The sequence below is a fragment of the Chinchilla lanigera genome, unplaced genomic scaffold (assembly GCF_000276665.1).
Source record: "Chinchilla lanigera isolate Chin_1 unplaced genomic scaffold, ChiLan1.0 scaffold00017, whole genome shotgun sequence".
NCBI classification, from domain to species: Eukaryota; Metazoa; Chordata; class Mammalia; order Rodentia; family Chinchillidae; genus Chinchilla; species Chinchilla lanigera.
This window is the reverse complement of record NW_004955418.1, coordinates 10,950,153-10,972,682: the sequence shown is the minus strand read 5'-3', so window position 1 is coordinate 10,972,682 and position 22,530 is coordinate 10,950,153. Positions and strand designations below refer to the sequence as shown.

Genomic DNA, 22,530 nt, shown 5'->3' with positions numbered 1-22,530 from the left:
ACTTTTATTAAAGGCTCTAACTCTTTACAATCCTCATTATGGTTGTTATATTTTTATGCTAGTAAAGTTGCATATGGCTACTGTCTTCCCAAGTAGACCTGAATTTATTTAGGGCATGAAATAAAAAGTTCAGGCCATGGTATAGGGAGGAAGTTTGGCTTCCTCAAAGAATAAGTAATAAGAGATTTTCATTAAGGTGAAAGACAGAGAAGTTATCTGCTTGGTTTTGCTTCTTATTTAAAGAAATAGGGACGGTTCTCTCATTTAAAAGGGTGTTTGAGTCAAGAGTATACCAAAACAAATACAAAATGAACAATGTCAGGGGAGAAGATGAGAGGAATTCCAGTTCAAAACAGACTGGAAGCAAACACAGTGCTCTCTGTAATATTCTACAACAGTAATTGATATTCATGATGTTGATTTTTAACACTGTGCTGCACTTTTAGAAAATCTATAATCCTTAAAGAAACATGAATAAAAAAGAAACATGAAAATATTTTCAACACTGGTTTAGGGATGTATGTGTGAGATATAGATATAGATATAGATATAGATATAGATATAGATATAGATATAGATATAGATATAGATTTATAGGTGGGGATCAAACCAAGTGCCTTGTGCATGTAAGCAAGTGCTGTACCACTGAGCTACACCCCAAGCCCTAATGTCATGTAGTTTTTGATGTGTCAATTCTCTGAAAATAAAATGTTCAAACATCTGGATTATTTATTGAAACAAAATGTGACTAATTCTACAGTAAGAGATATAGCTTTAATACAGAGTACAATCATCAATAGCCCAACTTCTTTTATTTAGAGAAAACTGTCTCTGATGGTCTAAAATACACATTTTCAAACTGCAGTTGTTTAAAATCAGATTATTCCTCTCTTTTATACTGCAACTTCACTTACTTTTTTGTATAGATCTTTATGCCATACAGTCAAGGCAGTTGTTACATATTTTTCAAAAGATCTGATAAAAGGATTGGACTAAACATTCTGACTTTTCCCAGTTCCTGTTTGGGAATCTCTGTGATATGGACATCTTTATGTCATCTTATGTATCTATCAATAATTATGTATGCATGATTTCTGTTAGCTTCCTAAGAGGAACAGACATTCTGTTTCCTAATTTTCCTGTTACAAGGAGTTTAGTCATCTAACCTGTTTGCTCCTGATCTTGTTACTCAGGAGGAAACATTTCTTAAGTACTTTATTTTCAAGTCTTGTTGCCAATTGTAGGAGCCAGGTTGTCTCTAAATGTATTGTTTGTTTATATAATATGTATGCACATATTTGAAGTATAGTCTTAATCCATGTTTTAAAGAAAGGCTAACTCGATATGTTTTTACAGGTTTGCTCTTTGCAGTGAATGGGAAACCTTACTTTAGGGACCAAGAACCCTTGCAAGGATTTGTGATGAACTTTTCCAGTGGGGAAATTATAGATGTCTTCAAACCAGTACGCAAGGTATTCACATGAATTGTCAACGTTTCAGGCTTCAGGAGAATAAAACTAAAATAAGAATTAGCATTCAGTACACATATGTAAGAGATATACTAACTTTCCTAGTAGGATGATGGGAGTATTCTACTATGATGTTTTATTTAGAATAAATGTTTTTGCTTGTTCCTGAATCAAGTTATTCAGATGAGAATTACCCCTGTGTGTAATTTTAAGGCTCTTACTAGATTTGTCATATGATTGTGAGTTTAAATAAGTCTATGCCTGGTTTCAGACAAGTAGGGAAAATACCACATGTCACGTGGTAACCCAGTAGAAATCTTATTTGCTTTTTTACTATTACTGCTTTACTAAGCAGCAAGGCTCCCTGGTATTCAGGGTCTAAAGATTTGGTTGAGGCAACATACTGCAGGCTAGTTTGGGCTTCACAGGTGGTTTGCCACTGTTTATTCTAACACTGCTGTTCACACACACCATAACTGGCTCAGTGTTTCCATGGTCTCTCAGTCTTTCCATTGTACCTTGCTGCAGTGTGATTGCCAGATAATCAGAATGTTCATGCACTGAGTATGCTGTGGTATATCAGGTTTAGAAAGTGTGGCTGCTGAAATGCCCAAGTAAAGGTTATTTTTCAAATATGTGATGACATTAGTTTTTCTTGGCTCAAGATGCTGCTATCATAAACCAATGGACACAGTACATCTTGACACTCATAATTTTTTTTTTTTTCTTTTTGGTCTTTTCTTCTGGTACCAGGAATCGAACTCACGACCTTGCACTTGCCAGGCAGGTGCTTTTCCGCTGAGCTAAATCCCCAGCCCCATAATTGTTATTCTTTAAGATAACAAATTTGCTATTTTTTTAAAAAAGAATTTTTAAATGCCTCAGTATTTTTGAAGTAAATCAAAATCTGATGGGATGGAATTTATTAAATTCATCTCAGAGATACAAATTAAGTATCTACTCTGTATCGCGTGGCATGCAATATACTGATGCTATACTGGTAGACATAACAAGACACTGCCTCTTCTTCATGGAGCTTTTAGGAAATGTTATGACATCTGAATCAAATCAAAGTGAATCTGAACTAAAGATTCCACCACAAGTTCTGTTTGGAGGGGTATCAATTTTATTCCAAAAATAAGATTTTTCACAAAAACATTTCATCTGAAAAATAATACACAGTCAAACATCAACTCATAGCAACCTTCAGAAAGAAATGCATTACAATGTTGATAGATAGATAGATAGATAGATAGATAGATAGATAGACAGACAGATAGGTATTTACCTCCATAGTGTTGCTAATCCTCATTAATTTTCTGATCTTCTTAGCTCTTCCTCTTACGGGTAACTGCTGACATCTGTTGACAAAGAGAGAATCTTAACTTTGAGGTCTTCACTTTGTATTAGTAGTGTGTTTGACTTGCTTTTTTTTCACAAGAGTGTACTGTGTCAACTAGAATATTAACTTTTAATTAAACTATGCATCTAGAAGTCAAAACAAAGTGCTAAAAAGACCAGCTTTTAATTGAGTTTTACTCTGTTATGCTTTGGAATAGCCCTGAATTGCAATTTGAGAAGGGATTGTGTCTCAACAGCAGCATTCATGAGTGAGTGATGAAAGAGTCACAGTATGTCTGTGGATCAGTGCAGCAGACTTGAAAACAGTGTCTCACTCCAGGATGAACTCTGTTTTTCCCTTTAGTAAACAAGACTTGACATTACACCAGAAGACAGAAATTTATTTTGCATTGCCTCAGTAAATTGAACAGCAGTTTATAAATTGCTAAAAGGTTTCATTCAGTTATATTATCATTATAAAGATTAAGGTTGGTGAAGGAAATAGTATGGTATATTGACTTCTGTGTAAGAGGAGATTCGTTTTTCAAGTCACAGGTCAAGTTTCATACAATGTGTCCAAGCCTGAGTTTATGCACACCCACTCTTATATTCTCATATGCTTCCAGTCTCCCTGTCCACTGTGCATTCTTTGGAAATGTTTGCATTTGAATGTGTCATTTCCATCTTGATGTTTATGCAGGGAAAATTAGACAATAGGAAAATAGAAGTGTTTCCAAATGCTTTCCAAAAGCTGTGGACACAAAACACACACAGTCCCCCTCCAAATTCTTCCCCACCGTAATCAAAGGAATGACCTGTTGCATTTCATCATCTGCATTCATGCACACCACTCAGAATGAAATTTTTGTCTTTTTTCTGCAAGGAAGCTCATTTGAAAAAGGAAAGATCAAAAGGAACAATAAGCACAGAGTCACCTTGTCTCTCTAACCTGCACCATAGAGATTAGAATTACATTTGGCAATATTTGAGCTGAAGGGTTCACATGTAATTAGTTGTGCAGAGTTACATAGTAAGTAGCACACCTGGATCTCCAACCCAGATCTTTCTGAAAAAAATGTGCTCAACCTTTTAATCCTTGAAGTATATATTGGTATTCCAAGGTCTGTAGTAAGTCACAAATAAGCATGATGAAACTTCTTAGAAAAACTATTGTACTTAGTAGAAAGTAGGTTTAAACATTATTATGTAATAGCAAATAAAGTCCAAGTATGGATCAGAAGATACATTCCTTATTAAAATAAAATACTTTGAGGTCAAGCTTCTTTGGGCTTTATCATTAGACACTCCAGGAAGATATATTGAATTATTCTTTTCTGTTGTCAGTTTTATTTTTGTAGGGTTACCTCAAGAGAAACGTTTACAAAGGTTGGATAGACAATCTTTACATCTGTCCAGCTTTGAAATTCTAAAGTTTCTTCCTAAATCTTACAACATTTCCTGTTTCAGATGACACAAAACAGTTCATTAAATAGTTCATTAGAAAGATTAAATAGTTCATATGGTAGGAATGGGGGTCCTGGAGTCCAACCCAATAAGCCTCCCCTTGAGTCCTTATAGTGGCTCCAAAGTATTTCACCAGAATTCTGGATCACTAGATCAGTTTGAGAGCTACTGAGGGGAGTTCATTGTTATTGTAGCCTTGAGTTCATTACATACTGTTATTTATTTAAAGCAACATCTTTAGCCACTGAGTAGCTCATGCACCCCACACCTGTATACCCTTGCCATTACCATATTTTCCCTATCAGAAAATATAAAATGCTTGACACACATAAATTCTACAAAGCGGTATGGTCTAGAACAAGAACTGTCTGCAATTTACACATCTGTTTCTGCCCATATAGAGTTGAACATTTAATAACAGGTTTGTGAGATTTCAGCGCCGCAACATTTTGATTTCTGGCTCTGTGTTCTGCACTTTCATCCCAGCTCATTTAGTTGTATAAGGGAATGAGTCTCCTAGGCATAGCTATTTCATTTTTCTTTTCAATGTGGCAAACTGTTGCCCATTCCTAATGTGTCTCCAAAGCTTTGATTCTTCCACTCCTCCTAATAAGAGCTTAGAATAGTAGTTCACCTCACTGAGGCCCTTTGTGCTGAGCTTACTAAGGGATATTCGTTGGCTGATAATCCCACAGTCTGGATAATGCTCCTGTTCATAGTCGCTAGACATATTATTGAAAACTATATGTTCGGGCAGGCCTGCTGGCCTAAAGGTGAGCGAATTTATCCACGGCCTGCCAAGTGATGGACCTGGGGTACTTTTGGAAGCTTGAGGAGACAGATGGCAGTGTCAGCAGCACATTTTTAGAATGGTCTTCCAGGAGCTGGCTCCGTGACCCTCAGAAAGTCATGTCAAGTACCTGTCTTTCTCTTGGGTCCTTGTGACTGAAGTGAGGACTTGAAATGAACAAAGACATTAAAACACAGAGTATCTGAATTAGGTACAAAAGTCCAGGAAATACTTAGAAGTAACATTCAGTTTGTTTCCATTGCTGACTGAAAATATTGCAAAACCTGGGCTTCAAGGATGTAAAACCCCACGTTGCAGAGGGTCTCCTCCTCCACATGTGGAAACTAATCTAAATGCCCTGTTTGAAATAACTTCCCTTATCAGTAATGTACCAATAGTTTATAAGGTAGCCCATGATAGCTAGCTAAGAATAATAAAATTACTATGTAGTCCTTTGATTTTAAGGACAGCAAATTTGGCAGTGTTTAAAAGGTCCAAGAAATATGAGAGGAAAAATAAATGTTAACAAACAGGCAATGAAAAGTTGAGTAAGCAGAATTGTCAAAAATAATGCACTTATAAATTTTCATTTTTTCAGCTGGTCTTGATGGCACATGCAATAGTCCCAGCTGCTTAGGAGGCTGAGGTGGGACCATCACTTGAGCCTATGACTTGGAAACCAGCCTGGGCAGTATAGTGAGACTCCAGTTCGTTAGTGAAGTAATTAATGCCTGTATGTTTGCTTTGAAACACTATTAAAAACAGAGAAGCTTCCTGAGCATTTTCCCATGTTTAGATTTATGCCTCGTAGAGTCAGGATCCAATTAATGAAGGAAAGAATGAATGCCCTTGGCCTAGAGTTGCTTTGATGGGAATGACTTTTGCTTTGAGTTTATGGTTCCTGTCCTGCTGTGTACCTGGCTTTGTTTTTCTGCCTTTGCATGAAGGATTCAGTGAGGACTTGCCGTCCTAACGTGTGCCTTCCTATTTTGGCAGCACTTTGACATGCCTCATGATATTGTCGCATCTGAAGACGGAGCTGTGTACATCGGAGATGCTCATAGCAAGACCGTGTGGAAGTTCACCTTGACTGAAAGTATGTTCTAACAGTATCTTTGCCCACTTTTCCCCTCCGTTTTACTACTTGAAAACATGTGAAAGTGAAACATTTGCATTTCCTTCTCTTATTTTAATGGGAGAGGTAAGAAATAAAGACTGAGGCAGTACTTAAAAGATCTGTTTGGTTTCTACTTAGGGATTAAATAGCTTTTTAAAGTGGAGAGAGCTGGGTATGGCAGCACATGCTTATAATCCCAGCTACTCAGGAAGCTGAGGCAGGAAGATTGTACATTTGAGCTCAAAAGTAAAAGTTGAATAATAATAATAAGTAAAAAGGCCTGGGGATGTAGCTCAGTGTGAAAGCTCTGGGTTCAATCCCCAGTACTGCATAAGAAAACAAAACAAACAAAAAAAAAAGTGGAGAGAAACACTCTTTTTCCTCTGGCAGTTATCCCCTTGTTTCCACAGATATTCCACAGGAAATTCTTGATGCCTGAGGTAATGTCTGTTACATTAAAAGCCGATGTTAATTTCAGCTTAGTTCCAGAAGGAAGAGAGGGCTTTGGCACGGCAGAGAGCAGAATTGTTTCCATGAGGCATCACGCCCCACGTGGCTCTTTAGCTCTCAGTAGCTGCTGAGCATCTAGGGATGCCAGTATCTGTGTCAGACGCCGATTAATCCAAACAGGAAGCACTTTGCACTTTCCATGTAGGTGTTAGCTCTGCAAGTACTGAATTGCTCTATTTTCATGTAACTCAAAATTTTGTCTGGGGACAGATTTGCTCTATCTAGTTTTGGAATTTTCTAATTGCAATTTGGATATAATGTCTGATCTGTACAAAGTGTAATACTTAGCCCCTTTAGGTTAAAAGCCACAAGTTTTTAAAATTGAAGTAAATATTACTTGGCCACAAACTTCTATATCGAGAGATTTTTTTTTTAAATGTGGCTATATCTAAACAATAAGAGAAAGAGGGGATAAGGAAAAGAATTGAGTGTGTAGGAAAGAAATATTCACTATAACAAGAGAAGCATAATAAGGAAGAAAGCATAATATAAAAACATAAAATCAGGAGTCTAAAATCTGTAATCAGATACAATTTACAGATACTGGAGCCCAGATTGGAACTGCAATGGTCTGAATGGTCTTTTGAATAACTCACTATTTGGTAAGAAGGACCCAGCTGCAGTAGAGTGTACACAGGTGCCTATGGGCTCTTCTACAAGAGAAGTAGCTTTACACCCCTTGAAAATGTTCCTTTCACTACTCACAGCTTCCAAAAGGATCCTAAAGGTGTGAGCAGGCCCCCCAAAGAAAGATAGGTAGATAATCCCCAACCCAACTGTACTACTTAACTATGGGATATTTAGAAAAGCAAAAAGAATTTAAAAGGTAGAAAAGACTTCAGTAATATAGCAGATAGCTTCCTTTTTCAGTAGGAATGTGATTCTTGAACTGACCAAGATTCCAATCTAAGGCATTTCTACCATCCCAGTGGGTGATGCTCAACAAAGATGCCTTTCTGAATCACTTGGTGCATTAGTCACTTTCTTATCCCTGGGCTGCAATACTCAATACCCACAATTTAAAGAAGTTTAATTTGGCTCATGGTTCAGGAGATTCAGTCCATGGCTGGCTGACTTCAAGATAGAAACATCATGGCAGAAGGGCATGACAGAGTAGAGATGCTTAGTTCATGGTGGCCAGGAAGCAGGGCAGGGGAACAGCACCAGAGAGGAAGGAGTGAGGTACCGGATGTATATTTCCAACCATCCTGCCTCCATGAGCCACTCACATGCCCAGAAGTGTGTTTAATCTCCTGGGTGTTCTTTAATCAGTCAAGTTGACATACTAGGGTTAGGAGTCATTCCTGGGGAGGATTTTCAAAATACACATAGCCTATGAAAAGAAGAGGAATGATAGTGTGTGTATTTTGGAAAGTCTTCCCAAGTAATTTTGAAAGCACTGCATTGTAGCATACAACTTCAAAATTAAAGAACCCTCTGCATAATCGACCACATCATAAGTCTGGAAAACAGTATCTCTGACACAGTAAGACTGGCATTGGAGACAAAACAAGTGTCTTGCATGTTTTTGCATTCTAATATTTAGTCAAGACCCTTATGTCAGCTACAATACAGGTGAGTCACTGTGGCAAAACTGGTAGTCAGTCTAAGACACTGCCATGTGAAGACAGAACTATTTGATATTTCAGAACCAATATGGTATTATAAACTCTAAAAGGAAATGCTGTCATAAACTTCTTAGAAATATTTCATCTTTCTCCAGCAGATTGTATCCAGGATTCATACAGCTGATCCCTAACTAGGAGTTTGGGTTTAACTATTTCTTAATACAGTGATGCATTTGATGAGCTAGGAAATACTTTGAACTATTTCCTTGCAATTTCATTTTTGTTCATAAACTCTCTGCCTATCCCAAGGTCTTCAAGATTTCTACCTACTTTCTCTTCCAGTAGATTTAGTGTTTCTGTTCTAATATTTAGATGTTTGATAAATTTTGACTTCAGTTTAGTGCATGGTGATAGACATAGTTTTAGTTTTTGGCTGTATCCTTTTTATTGTTTTTTTAAAAATTTTTATTCTCTTGAAAAAATAAATAAAGGAAATACTTTCTATTGAATAAGGCTAATGTCAACGATAGGTTCTCAAATGTTCTCTGTGAGGATTCTGATTTTCTCTTTACTGCGCTTTGTTACAGAAATGGAACATCGATCAGTTAAAAAGGCTGGCATTGACGCCCAGGAAATCAAAGGTTGGTCAGATTTTGCTATTTGTATGGAATTATTTTCTGACTTTTGGCTACCACTTAAAGAATTACCAGTCTAAAAATCTAATCTGGTAAATCATCCGTGACTTCTCTATATGCTGAGCCTTTAAACCTGTGTGTTGCCACTTTTTTTTCTGAGAAGTAAGATCTCAAGTTGTAAGGTTCTCAAATCACCAGTTTCAAGGGATGGAATATGATTGAGGATCTATCTATAACTAGTAAGCCAGACCCATTTAGAGAGGAAAAAAGTCAGCCGGTCACTCTTAGAAGTATTTAACCTCAAGCAAGCAGGAAAATGCTGTGTGATGTAATGGGAAAGGTCTTTTCTTAATGGACTTTAATGTAAAAGATTGAAAAATGGCTTTGGTGAGTTAACGCCATTGGGATGTAGAAAAAATTAGCTATTCCCTAAGCTGCTATCCTAGTACCACTCATCTCCCAAGATTTATTGAGGGCTTCTATAAGAAAGACAGTATAATACATCTAAGGGAAATGGAACTCTTTCTAACCTCAAGACATTATAGCCTATATAAAATGTGACAGAGGTAATACACCCGTACATATGCCTATATGCAAATAAGTCCATCATTGAGATGCAAAGTCAGGAATGAGGAAATGAGACTTAGCTACTGGTAATCAACCAGTGGGTTCATTTGTATCCCTGACCAATTACTTTCTCCCTTTCCTGGAATCAGTTTATATTTCTACATTGTTTTACTACCTTCAGGGTATTGACAAGTCACTTATAGTTAGGAGCTCACTGTGTTTCTTGTTAAGTATTCCTAATATGTAAGTAACAAAGCAAATCCATTATTAGTTGTTTTACTAGTGATTTACCCAGATATTTAAACTTAACCCTAGGCTTATTTGTTTTCCTTTCTTATGAAAGCAGGTTGAACAGAGATGAAAAGAAGCAAGAGAGAGTTTAGGTATTTAATGTAGGCAAATAAGAAAATATAGTCGGCTCAAGGTTGAAAGGGGTAAGATAATACTGTAACAGAAATGAATACTAACTGTTTGGCATTTGTAGAGATTCTACCTGTGTGACACTACCGTCATTCATATCACACTCCTATACTAAAGAAGATTCCAGATCTTCTAGTTTTCTATCATTGCTACATGTAGAATTATCAATAAGCTATGTTTGCCCTGAAAAAAAGATGTTGGAAAAGGTATTGTTAATAATGCCTGTCACCTGCATAGCTCAGACAATGGGCTATACAAAAATTTTCACATTTAATCTTTACACCAACCATGTGTTAGGCACTATTATCCCCATCTTATATATGAAAAAATCGGAAATCCAAATTATTACTTAGATATTAGGTATTAGAGCCACCTGTTTTATTTGTTTTTTGTTTGTTTTTGAGGTCCTAGAGGTTGGAACCAGGGTCTTCACACTGAGCTATATCTTTATCTTTTTTTAAAGACAGGGTCTTGCTCTGTAGTTCAGGCTGGCCTTGAGTTTACTTGGTAGCCCAGGCTGGCCTCAAACTTGCAATGATCCTCCTGCCTCAGCCTCCCAAGTGCTGGGACTTTTCCTCAGCTTTTTAAAAACCTTTTTTGTAAAAATTTCGAGACAGGATTTCACCTAGTCATTGAATTATCCAGACTGAGCTAGAACTTGCCATCCTCCTGCCTCAGTCTCCCAGAGTCCTGGGCTTATGGATTTGAACCATATGCCCATCTTAGTACCAGGTTTTCCATTTGTTTGCTGTGGAACACTGTACTCTTAGGCATGACTGCAGTACTCCTGAGGAGAAGTAGAGCCTGCCAGTTCATTCACTGTAAATTCTTCCAGGAAGTACAGGTTGGAAATGGTTGTGCTTTACTCTGAGATCTCTAGGATCTCAAAATGGCCTCAAATTATTTCTGCTTACATAGATCCCACCAAAAAATTCTTGATTGAGAACACCCCAACCGTACTGACCTCATCCTGGCTGGTCAGTGGAGGATGAATAATGCTCTCCTGAGGGCCACTTACTCTTTTCTCAGTGCTCATCACTGAGTCCATTTGGCCAGAAAACCTTCCTTTTTTGTGTTCAAACCCAGCCATTCTGATAATAAATTTTATTGAATTGTCTTCCCATAATAGGCCAGTTTTAGTAGGAATACTCCAACTCAAATGAAGTCACTCTATTCTTCTATGAGCCTTTACAGCACATTAAATCTTTTTTGTAAGATTATGTTCTAAATTATATGGATTTCTGGATCTTATCTTTTATCAAAATTGTGAAGCTTAGTTCATTTTGGGGGCATACTGGGAATTGAACTCATGACCTTGCGCTTGCTAGTCAGGCTCTTGAGCTGCTGAGCTATATCGCCAGCCCTATGAAGCTTAATTTAAACTAACCCTTAAAACAGAGAGGGAGGAACCCCATACCAGATCTAATGGCCCTAGGATGCATGTTCATTTAAAATCTGCCTCTGGTGACACTTATTTCTCTTGTGAATGGTCCCATCACTGATCAATAATCACAGGGTTTTGAGGCCCTGGTCCTAAGAGATTTGCAGAAATAAAAGAATTTGGTCTTATAAAATATTAAACTTAGGAAAGGGATTTAAATTTTCGAATAAGCTACTAGAGATAAAGCAGCTATCCCACCAAAAGCAGAGCTTCCATATACTCCATCTCCAAATAAAAAAGTTATGATTGTGAATCAGTTTCAAGAAAATTAAAACAAAAACTCCCTGGTATAATGAGCTTCTTAGGCTTATGGAGAGCAACACATTATAGAGAAGCACGCTGCATTACAAGACAAAGAATGAGCTCGTGTGTCATGCATATTTTCCATGTCTTCCAAACTGTTACTCATAGCATGCCATCTAAAACCCTCTCTACCTTCAGCTGTGTCTGTGATGAAGTGGGTAGTGATTGCTGTGTTGATGTACAAGAATGACTGTCCTCGCTGATCCCAGTTATTCCAGTTCCTTCAGAGAGATATAAACAGTCTTATATGTGTGCAGTCACACAGGGATGCAGCTAGCCTCTCTTTCTAAATACATTGCTTTAGGGGTTGGAGATTTAACTCAGCAGCACAGTGCCTGCCTGCCAAGCATGAGGTCATGAGTTTGATTCCCGGTATCGGCAAGAAAAAAAAAAAAAGTCTAAATACATTGCTTTAAAGAAAAAGAAGCCTTTTCATACATCAGCTTGTCAAAATCACGTTTATTTCCAGATATCTGTAGAGATGCTATAAGAGCTTATAATAGTGTCAGATTTTAAGACATTTTTGTTCTAAATAAAATTCGTCTGGTCATCTCATATGATAGAAAACTAGCATGTTCAGTCCCCTTTAACCTCGGAGAAACCCCATGTGCTGGGTAATGGTAGAGTGCCTCCACCCCTCATTCATCAGGAATACTCCACATTAATGAGATTTTTTAATAAAAGAATTTAGGATACAGACCGAAAGTGGTGTGATTTGAGTCATTTATGTTTTGAGTAGAATTCTTAGATTCTTAAATGATAACTATTGTTTTAAGCTTTTTTACTCCACCTATAAAAGACCCTGAAAAAGCAGCAATATTGGTTTTTGAAGAATAAGAAGTCTTGTTTTAGCCTACTTTTAAACAAATAAAGAGCATCTTTAAATCTTAAACATACTTCAGTTTGTTCCAAAAGTTAGAATGTTCAAGTATTTTTAGTACATGACCCTCATAGTATAAGAAGTGGTGTGGAATGCAAGAATTTCTAAAGTGGGTGTATATCTTAGCAAGTTCGTTTCTCACATCACACTTTCTATGAGTGTTAACCTGATTCTTTTAGTCTGTCACCTATAGCACCTACAGTTCTTTCTGCTCAAGAGAGCTCAATCCAAACTCTGCCGTATCAAAGAAACCAGCTGAACTAGCACAACCATTGCATTAGGTACAAATAACCCCATGAAATGCCTGGTAAAACATAGTAGGTAATTGCTTAGTAATATTTACCTTTGAATAGAAGCAGAGTTCTTCCAAAAGCAGCAGTTCTTGAATATCAAGCTACATGTCTAGGTTGTGTTTTTTGAATTCTATGACCTGTTTCATTGTTTCTGTCTCCTTAAACATGAATAAGTGTAAATATGGAGCATTTTGTGTACCTCTTCTATAGTAACAAAGAAAAAGATAAAATAATGGTTAGAAAGACCAGGAATCACATTTATACTCCTTTTAGAAACTGAGACTTAGGTTAAATTTGAGCAATCTTTAGTCTGCAAGCCAATCCTTTTCCATCCTTCCCCAGCAGATTTTTAAAGCTGTGGGAATGGATTTAAAAATATCATGATCTCCTCTTTTCTATAGAACAGGAAGGATATCAGAACTTTGAGGCCATCTGCAAAATGCTAATGATAATAGTACCTGTTCGTAGTTTTGGTATGAAGATTAAAGGAAAGCAATACCTGACAGCATGAATGCTCAACAGATGAATCAAGACTGGGATGGAGTCTAGTTCAGAATACTGAAACCACACATTCTACCTGCCAATTGTTTGTACCAAAAATAGTATTTACAGTGTCTTAACTAATTTGATAAACATTTCCGTGGAAGAAGACATAATGATTAAACTAAGCATACTGAACATCAACCACAGGTTTTCCAGAATGTGTTATACCATCCAGCCTTGCCCTTTTGGCAGAATCTTCATGAGACTTGTCTTAGTTACTTTTTCATTGCTGAGACAAAACACCTGACCCCCAGGGATGAAGGAGTAAAGTTTTATTTCAGCTTACAGATTGTAGAGGGTTCAGTCCATAGTCAGCTTGCTCTAAGGCAGGGTAGTATGACAGAGAGGTATCTCAGAGGAGAAATAGTCCATGACATGGCAGGGCAGGCAGGAGGCAGCAGCAACAGCAGCCAGCCTGCCTTCCTCTCTATCTTTACTTTGCATCCAAGTTATAAGCCTATTGCTTGGTACTACCCGCACTCACAGTGGGGCCTCCATTATCCATGCCTAGAACTATGCTAAACCCAGTTAGTGGAGTGATTTAGTACCACACGCCTCACTCCCAGTATCACACACCCTAGATGCAGCCATCTATGAGTGTATGAGGCTTTGGGGGAACATCTAGATACAAGCCATAACAAGAGCTTACCATGCCCTCTATATTTTAGGGTGGAAGGCTATGCCAAGAAATTGAAATTTCAGAGATCTTGTGAAGTCTTGTGGCTAACATGGTTATAACCTTTAGCCTGGACAATTTTTTGTTATCATCCTTTTCACATTGTGGTTTCTGTACAAATACATGTGCTTCTTAGGGGCAAGAATGTCTCAAGGCCAATCTCATTTTCAGACTAATAGCTATTAAGATCCTTGAAGTAGCTTGTATAGTTTTATTACATCAGCTTCTTGAATAGTACTTTAGGCCTGATACCTACGCAGTACTTCCCAATGTAACAGAATATTGTATGAGTTACTTCTATCACCAGTAAAAGGATATATGCTGCATTTTTGTGTAATTACATTTTGCTGAGAGCTATGTGAGAGACACTGGACTATAATTCTTTTTTCTCTTTGTAATCCAACAACTAGTGTGTTTAACTACACATGTAAATTATCAAAAATTCATTAAAAACAAAAGACTTTCATAAGCCAAATTTATAAGGAAACAAATACTTATTAAACTCCTTCTTTCTAACACACATTTACATACAGCATTTTTATGGAGAAAACATTATTATCAGGGTTTTACAAATGAATTATTAAGTCCCAGATATTTTAAGTAACTTGCCCAAAGTTATACAGCTAGTACACAGAAGAAATGCTATTGGAGCTTAGGTTTGACCCCAGTATGCACACCAAATTTTTCCCCCATACATTTTTGCCTGTGAGTTTAACTCTGGAAAAATGTGAAAGGATGTATATTTTGTGGAGTTGTAGTTATAGCTAAAGAGGGAATTAAAGGTAGGACCAGTGAAAGCCATTTTGAAGGTAAAAAGATAATTCAGTGGAAACGACTAATCACTGTATCTGCAGCCAGCTTGTCAGATGCAGACATTGAAACATAAAGCCCACATCCACTAGACTCAGCAAGTTCTTTGTGGACAAATATTGCTTTGCCTGGGCAGGGGCGGGTGAGAGGGTTTGGGAATCTTTGAGTCAGTTGAATATTGTGAACTCTTCTTTCCCTGAAGAAGCCGAGGCAATTGTTGAAACCAAAATGGAGAACAAACCCACCTCCTCAGAATTGCAGAAGATACAAGAGAAACAAAAACTCATCAAAGAGCCGGGCTCGGGAGTGCCCGTTGTTCTCATTACAACCCTTCTGGTTATCCCGGTGGTTGTCCTGCTGGCCATTGCCATATTTATTCGGTGGAAAAAATCAAGGGCCTTTGGAGGCAAGTAAAATGAGCCCCTTGAACTTGGGACCTGCCTTTGAAAAATGTTTGGCCTGATTATCCTCAGGAGTTTGGTTGTGATTTTTTTTCTGTGTCTTTATTGTTTTATTTGTTTTTACTGACCCTACCTTTTTTGACATTATTTTCTGTGTTTTACATATTGTCTATAATTAATATCACAATAGGGAAAATGTCTGGAGCATCTGAGATTTAGATAGTTAAATTATAGTAGAAGTTTAACATTGCCTATTAGCAGTTGGCGTAAGTGTAACTTAATTGGCATAAGTTAATATCTTCATATAAGACTGTGTAGATAATGGAACCAGTATAAATTAAGGAATGGACCAGGGAGAAGAAGGATATTCCTGCTGTTACTAATAGGCCTGTCCCTCAGAGTACTTGAGTCAGTTGTTTTGAGGTGAAATTTTTCCCCATCAGACTGGCTGTAGTTCCTGGCTGCATGACATTGGGCAAGTTACTTATTCTCCCTAAATCAGTTTTCTCGTGGATAAAATGGAAATAAAATACGCACTTCACAAGGTTGTACAAATATCAAATGGGATAATATACATAAGGCATTTACCAAAATACCTGGCACCTAGTAAGTACTCAGTTCCACTGGTGACTGTGATGAGTATTCACTGGTTATTGAGTCATAAGAGATACTTGTCTCAAACCTCAGCTTTTCGCAAGAGACCACCTTTTTCTATAATAAATCACTTGGTAGTTTCTGAATCACTAAAATTTCGGCCATCAGCTTTTCATAACTGAGCAAGGCATGGTGCAGTGTTGGAGTTAGTATTTTATAACATTATTGTCACAATCTAGGGCACAAGAGCTGAGTTTCTTTCAAGACAATCCAAATAAATAAACAGTTGAGCCCACCCTGTTTCCCACCCTCAGTAGCAGTCCCTCTGCTACTTCCCCAGGTCCTCAGGCAAGAGTCTACAGCTGCGCCCAGGAAGGAATCTAAGGATGGCATGGGAGGCAGCATTTGATCAAGAATCAGCATCTGGTCCTGTTTCAGATCTAGGCAGCTGTGGCAGGGATTCAGTGCCCATGGCAAGACCATGACACTGAAAAATACACAAAAACAAAACAGAGAACTCAATTTAATAAGTTGTGAAAGGGAATTTTTCCTTGAACTTTCTTTTGCTGCTCATCGAGCCATACATCTTTGCAAAACTATAGTTAACTCCTCTCAGAAAGGACTGACATTGAGCCACTGGTATGGCTCTGGAACTGTCATAAAAATAGAGGTGATTAAAAATAGTTATTATCTCCATGGAGTTAGAAGTTTCAAGAGAGCAAGGATCCTGCATGCATTGTTTACTGATACGTCCCTAGCACAAATAAAAATCCTTGGCACTTGGGATTCAATAAATAGTTGCTGAAAGAAGGAATGAATAAACAAATGGAGTTCACAGAATAGAAGACCCATAAAAGATGACCTATCAAAGTTAAGATGGAGATTGGTATGTGTGGCAATAAATACACAGAATATTAGGAGCACACTGGGGTTGGGGACAGATGGCAAGCTTGATACCCATCGCAAACTGGAAGAGAGGGTGACACGCACTGTTGGGTAGTGCTCACTTTGCAGGAATCTGTTGGGAAGATCAGACAACATGATATCAGTATTTTCATTCATGTTTTAGTTAGGAAAAACTGCTTTGGGGGCAGTTTATTGCATTGAATTCTAAAAGTAGATCAGCAGCCTCTCACTCTGGTTTCACATTGGTTCTCGAGAAGTTTTATCTGCATAGGTTTTTAGAAACCCTTCGAAAGGATTCACTGTTCTGGCACACGCTTGCGTGTCTTACACCCATGTCCCACGGCAGACCCTGAGCCAGACCTGAGGGGGTGGACACAACTCAGCCAGGAGCTGTTTCTATCCTTGCAGAACTGACTGTGATTGTTGGCTTCCTGGCAGTCACCACTCTTTCTTCCTGCTTGCCTATTTCACTCCACATCTCCTCTTCTCTCTCTCCCCTGCTACTGCCTAGTAACTGTCTCCAGGACACTGCCTCCTCTTGTGGTGAGAGACTTAACAGGAGCACTCTGAGCCCGGCTGCCCTCACATTAGCCCTTGAGAGTGATGGAAGCAAAGAAAAAGTACAGGGAAATGTCCGTCCAGGAGAAAGGGAGTCCTGCAGGAGGGCTGTCTCCCCACAAGAGGGATGATACTTTGCAAACATGGGAGCCCTGTGGGGAGCTTTCAGGTCCCCGTGTGCACTTGGAAAACACTCAGGATTTCATATTGTAAACGGGAATGATGTGCATGGACCCAGGGCTGCTTCAAGCAGGGTGCATACTGTTCTTGATAGAGTGGAGCCAACACAGGCATTCCTAAACTGTAGTAAGCAGAGTTTCCAAATTTTCACACACTATGAATACTGTCCTAACGCGAATAACTAAAATTTATCAAGCATTTACTGTGTATGTACCAGGCACTGCCCTAAGCATATCACATGCAGGGATAGATATTGTCATTGGCCCCTCTTTCCACAGAGAAGACAAGGCTCAGGGAATTTTTCAAGACTGCGTAATAAGAGACGGAGGCAGGAGTGAAGTCATTATACACATGTCAGTCTATACACGTCTCAGGCCCTGCTTGCTTTCAATACCATATTGCCTTATTTTTCCTTAGAATTGCATGTAGACCAGAGCCAAGCCTCCTTCATCATTTAGGAACCCTTGATTTTATGTTGAAAGTTGAGTCCATGGATGGAAAAGGGTGATTAGGACTTATTTTCAAATTTGTCTTTCACTTTTTTTTTTTAAGCAGATTCTGAACACAAACTCGAGGCAAGCTCAGGACGAGTGCTGGGAAGATTTAGAGGTATGCCTGTGACCTTTTCGAATTCTTCATATTTGGCTCAAAGTCAACAAGCTCATGCCTTTTAAAGAGCAAGGAGACATTTCGTATTTTGCCTCTGAAAATGAAACACCTGGGTTGCAATACAGCATCCCCCCAGTGTAAATGCAGAATGCAAACCATAAACTAAATCAAACATGTGGCTCTGGCAGCAAATTTCCCGGCTTTATTTTTTCCACCCTGCCATTCTGTGTTACCCAGTTCTCTTCCCCTGCCTCTTATCTGCATTCGTTTGTCTTCCGTACATTTTCTGTCAGTGCTGTCAGCGTGTCAGGGCTTGTCACAGTGAAGATGATCTTTGCATAGGTCACTGAAGTGAAGAGCTGCTGCAGGGATGCCAATTTCAGAGAGCCAGGGCGAGCCGAGGTGAAAAGTAAATCTGAAACATCCCTGCAGAAACACATAACCCTTACTGGGTTCCATCCCCAGCACTGCAGAAAGTGCTAAAGATACATCAGTAAAATAACGAGTCCTGTGGGGGAGAGGGACATAGTCTTGAGGAAAGGGAGGGTATATTTGTGCTTTACTTTCCATACATCTGTGGAGTAATACCCATCAGTCTGTAGAATAAGTCTCTGTCATGCTTTATTTTATCTACCATTTCCCAGCCCCACCTTGTGACTACTTACAAATTCACAAGGAAACTGAGACTCAGTTGTGTAAACTTCATTTTTCTGTGGTTTGCTTTCTGCAGGAAAGGGAAGTGGAGGCTTAAACCTTGGCAATTTCTTTGCAAGCCACAAGCGCTACAGTCGCAAAGGATTTGATCGCCTTAGCACTGAGGGCAGTGACCACGAGAAAGATGAGGATGATGGAAGTGAATCCGAAGAGGAGTATTCGGCACCTCTGCCCACACCGGCGCCTTCAGCCTCCTGAAAACCGAGCTTTGATTGAGTTGGAGTGAGATTTCTCCAGAATGCCAGATTCCTTTCCCTTCAGCACGTTTAAAGCTTTGTGCATTTAATTGTAAGCTGTACTAGTCTGTGTGGGGCAGTACACATTTTATTTACTTTGTTTTGGTTAAGTCGGCTTCTGTTTCTAGTTAAGGAATTTCCTAAAAATCCATAACAGTGCCATTGTCTTTACGCAAACATAGAGTAGAGAAACCATCCTCCTCTTCCATCCTAGTACTAATGTAACGATGGAAGGTTTGCTCCTTTCCATTTTTGAGACTTTTTTGTGGATGTAAATAACTCCATATTCTCTGCTTGAACACAGTATTTTCCCAGTAGCACTCCCATTGCCAGTGTCTTTCTTTGGTGCCTTTCCTGTTCAGCATTCTAAGCCTGTGGCAGTAAAGAGAAACTTTGTGCTACACGACGACAAAGCTGCTAAATCTCCTATTTTTTTAAAATCACTAACATTATATTGCAATGAGAAAGAAAAAAGTCTCTATTTAAATTCTTTTTAAATTTCCTTTTCAGTTGGTGTGTTTCTGGGATGTCTTATTTTTAGATGGTTACACTGTTAGAACACTATTTTCAGAATCTGAATGTAATTTGTGTAATAAAGTGTTTTCAGAGCATTAGCTGTCAGTGTTTTTTGCAACTTCTGCATATTTTCAGGGTTTGTATACAACTTTTGTAAACATTACACGAACCACAGATATGCTCAGTGTCTTCAACCAAAAGAAATATGTGGTACTGTATAAAATTTAGAAGTTTTATGTAGCTAACGTAAATTAAAAGCGAATTTAAGAGCCCATGCACATGTAGAAAGGCAGGCTTTCTTTGAAAATTCATGGAGGATTTTTGCCTGTCGTGTTTCAGTCAGAGAATAAATACTTTAATAAATATGATCCTAGCTAAGAGGAAAACTGGGTCTTAAATTACATATGTAAATTAATCTATCAGTGTAGATTACAATGAATAGTTTCCCTTTAAAGAATAACTTCACCCAAATTTTTATGTATCTATCTGATGCAGTGGCAGTATCCAAAATTGACTACAGATTACTTTTAGAACACCTTTTTCATAATCCATCAGTGCAATTTCATGAAAAGTTGATTGTTTTCCATTTTGAAATGATTGGACTCTAGAACCCTGTTGTCAGAGTGAGTATTTGCATTACAGCTTCCTTAGTAGTTGGAATAGTGGAGATTGCATTGATTGATCATGAAAGCAATGCATAGTACTTTATAGAAAAAGTACATCAGAATATCTTCTAGCTATGTTATTTTTAAATCTAATTTAATATAAACTTTTCCCACATACTTGTTACCAAAGATGATCTGAAATCGTATCACTTTCTATATGCTTACTTCACACTCTTGTTAAAGCTTAATTTAGGAATCACCCCCAGGCAAAAGCTTCACTTTTTTATTCCTGTGTTTTTTCTCCAATTAATTTTTTTTTTTTTTAGGGGGCTGGGGTTTAGCTCAGCGGCACAGCACCTGCCTGGCAAGTGCAAGGTCATGAGTTTGATTCCCAGTACCGGAAAAAAAAAAAATTTTTTTTTCCTTCCTCTGACCATTTCTTTATGCTCCTTTCAGCAAACCAGTGGTAAATTAAGACTCACAGTAGCACTCTTCTGACATGTGCCTGCGTATTCATTCTATCTTATAAATTTTTATTTCAATATCAAAATTAGTCCGGTGCAGTGTGTTTTTTCTTTGGCTTTGATGCTTTTCAAGTTTTCTTACATTGAGAAAATTCATTGACCTACACTACAATCATGTTTTGTAGTGCAGAGTTGATCATTGTCTCCATTAGCTACACTTATTCTTAATGATATATACATTTAAATCTTGTTCCTTTACAGTTTTACAGTGACTTCATAGGTGAGGAAAGCTATCAAAGTGCCAAAATATCAAAAAGCAAGAAATAAAATGAGAAAACAAACATAAAATGTTGATATAAAAGTGATTCCTCTTACAACTGCTCATGCAGAACAAGCTTAGCTTGAGACTATTAGCTCATTAAGTAAATCTTTATTCTTTACATAACTCCTGAGTGTATTAAAGTTTTAGAATTTCTAATATTGAGGTCAGAAAAATTAGCTCTCAAGTGTCTTCTAAAACATAGCACCATGTTGTGTAATTAAAGTCCTCAACAATAGACCTGGAGAAGACAGTTGCATTTTACAGGCCTGTTCTTGCATGTCTTTTAACGTAAGCACACCACGTTATGAGAGGGGAGACTTGGAAAAAGAAAGTCTGCTAGGACATTACACTCCTGTCCTTCTGCTATTCATCTGGCTTCATTAAAGGTGGTAGGCTAGAAATAGGTGACCTAAATTGACTTCAGGCAGTCTTAACCACTGATTATCGTGACGTTCTTAGCTCAACGTCATGTATTGAGTCAGACATTGTATAACCTGGGGAGAGGCCTACAGGAATGGCTCTCAGCCCTGACTTGTAGTAGAATCACTTGGGGAATTTAAGAAAAAGATGTTGGTCTTTCTTAAAAGCAGTCTTGATTTACATTAGTTGGTAGTATAAGACAGGTATACATCCTGTCTTTCAGTTTTTCCAGGTGATTCTAGTGTACAGCTGGAATTAGAAGCCATTGTCTCTGAAAAAGGCTGTTCTACTCTATAAAGTCTGATAAATACATGGTAATATTTTTTCACATAGTTTATAGGTATTTGGGAAAGGGAAGTAGCATTTAACGTGACTGATATGACTAAGTCCTAAGAGCTGAATGCCTTAATTGCTCAGTTAGTTAAACTGGGTACTTAAAATGTGCATCATTGACTTATTAAAAATGTAAAGGAAAACAGCCGTACATTCAGTTTTATATTAAATTATCCAGAGAATATAATTTGAAGAAATTTTAAAGAATAACTTTATCATTCACTGAACTGGTTAAATTATCATATGCATAAAATCTTTTGTTTGAAGCTTCTTTCTTATTTATTAAATCAGTATATTCTTTTAAAAATTTCTACACAGCTGTCAACATTCACCCAGGTGTTCTGTAAATTAAAAAGGACAATGGCAATGAAGTCACAGACTTGTATTAGAGTTTATATCTAATAATCACCACAGTACTTCAGGTCAAAGTTGACCTGTAACAAAACTTCTCAATCTTCACTATAGCTGAGAATCAACTGTGAGTTCTTGTTTTAAGAGAGCCAACCAGGTCCCATTCCCAGAGTTTTTGACTGACTACATGGATAGGGCCCTGCATTTTTTAAGAAGGACCACTGGTGATTCGAATGGTCTTGTTCCCTAGAAACACAATCCTACAAAGAGTAGCTGAGTCTGCAAACAGTATTAGGCAAACAAAGCCATATCCTCAATATGTGGTCTCTGTAGAGCGATAGATTGAGAAGTCATCTACCCCAGTTCCTCAGACTCAGACCACAAATCACGAAACAAAACTAAAATTAACCACCAGATGCCCGTTTACTATATGACCAGAACGTAGCGGCTTCTCCCTTTGGTCATCCCACACTGATTATTCCACTGGATAAAAT

General features: G+C 37.9%; 1 protein-coding gene across 1 annotated transcript in view; it reads left to right on the top strand.

The window, feature by feature from the left end:
- Positions 1-19,639, top strand: part of Pam (peptidylglycine alpha-amidating monooxygenase) — a gene marked incomplete at its 5' end in the record, with an annotated part of 154,625 nt that extends 134,986 nt beyond the window's left edge. Inside the window, 6 exon segments of the mRNA XM_013512971.1 lie at positions 1,357-1,472; positions 6,061-6,160; positions 8,847-8,900; positions 15,030-15,233; positions 18,019-18,075; positions 18,806-19,639. Coding sequence (XP_013368425.1) covers positions 1,357-1,472; positions 6,061-6,160; positions 8,847-8,900; positions 15,030-15,233; positions 18,019-18,075; positions 18,806-18,987 — 713 coding nt within the window.
- Positions 19,640-22,530: the final 2,891 nt, after the last annotated feature.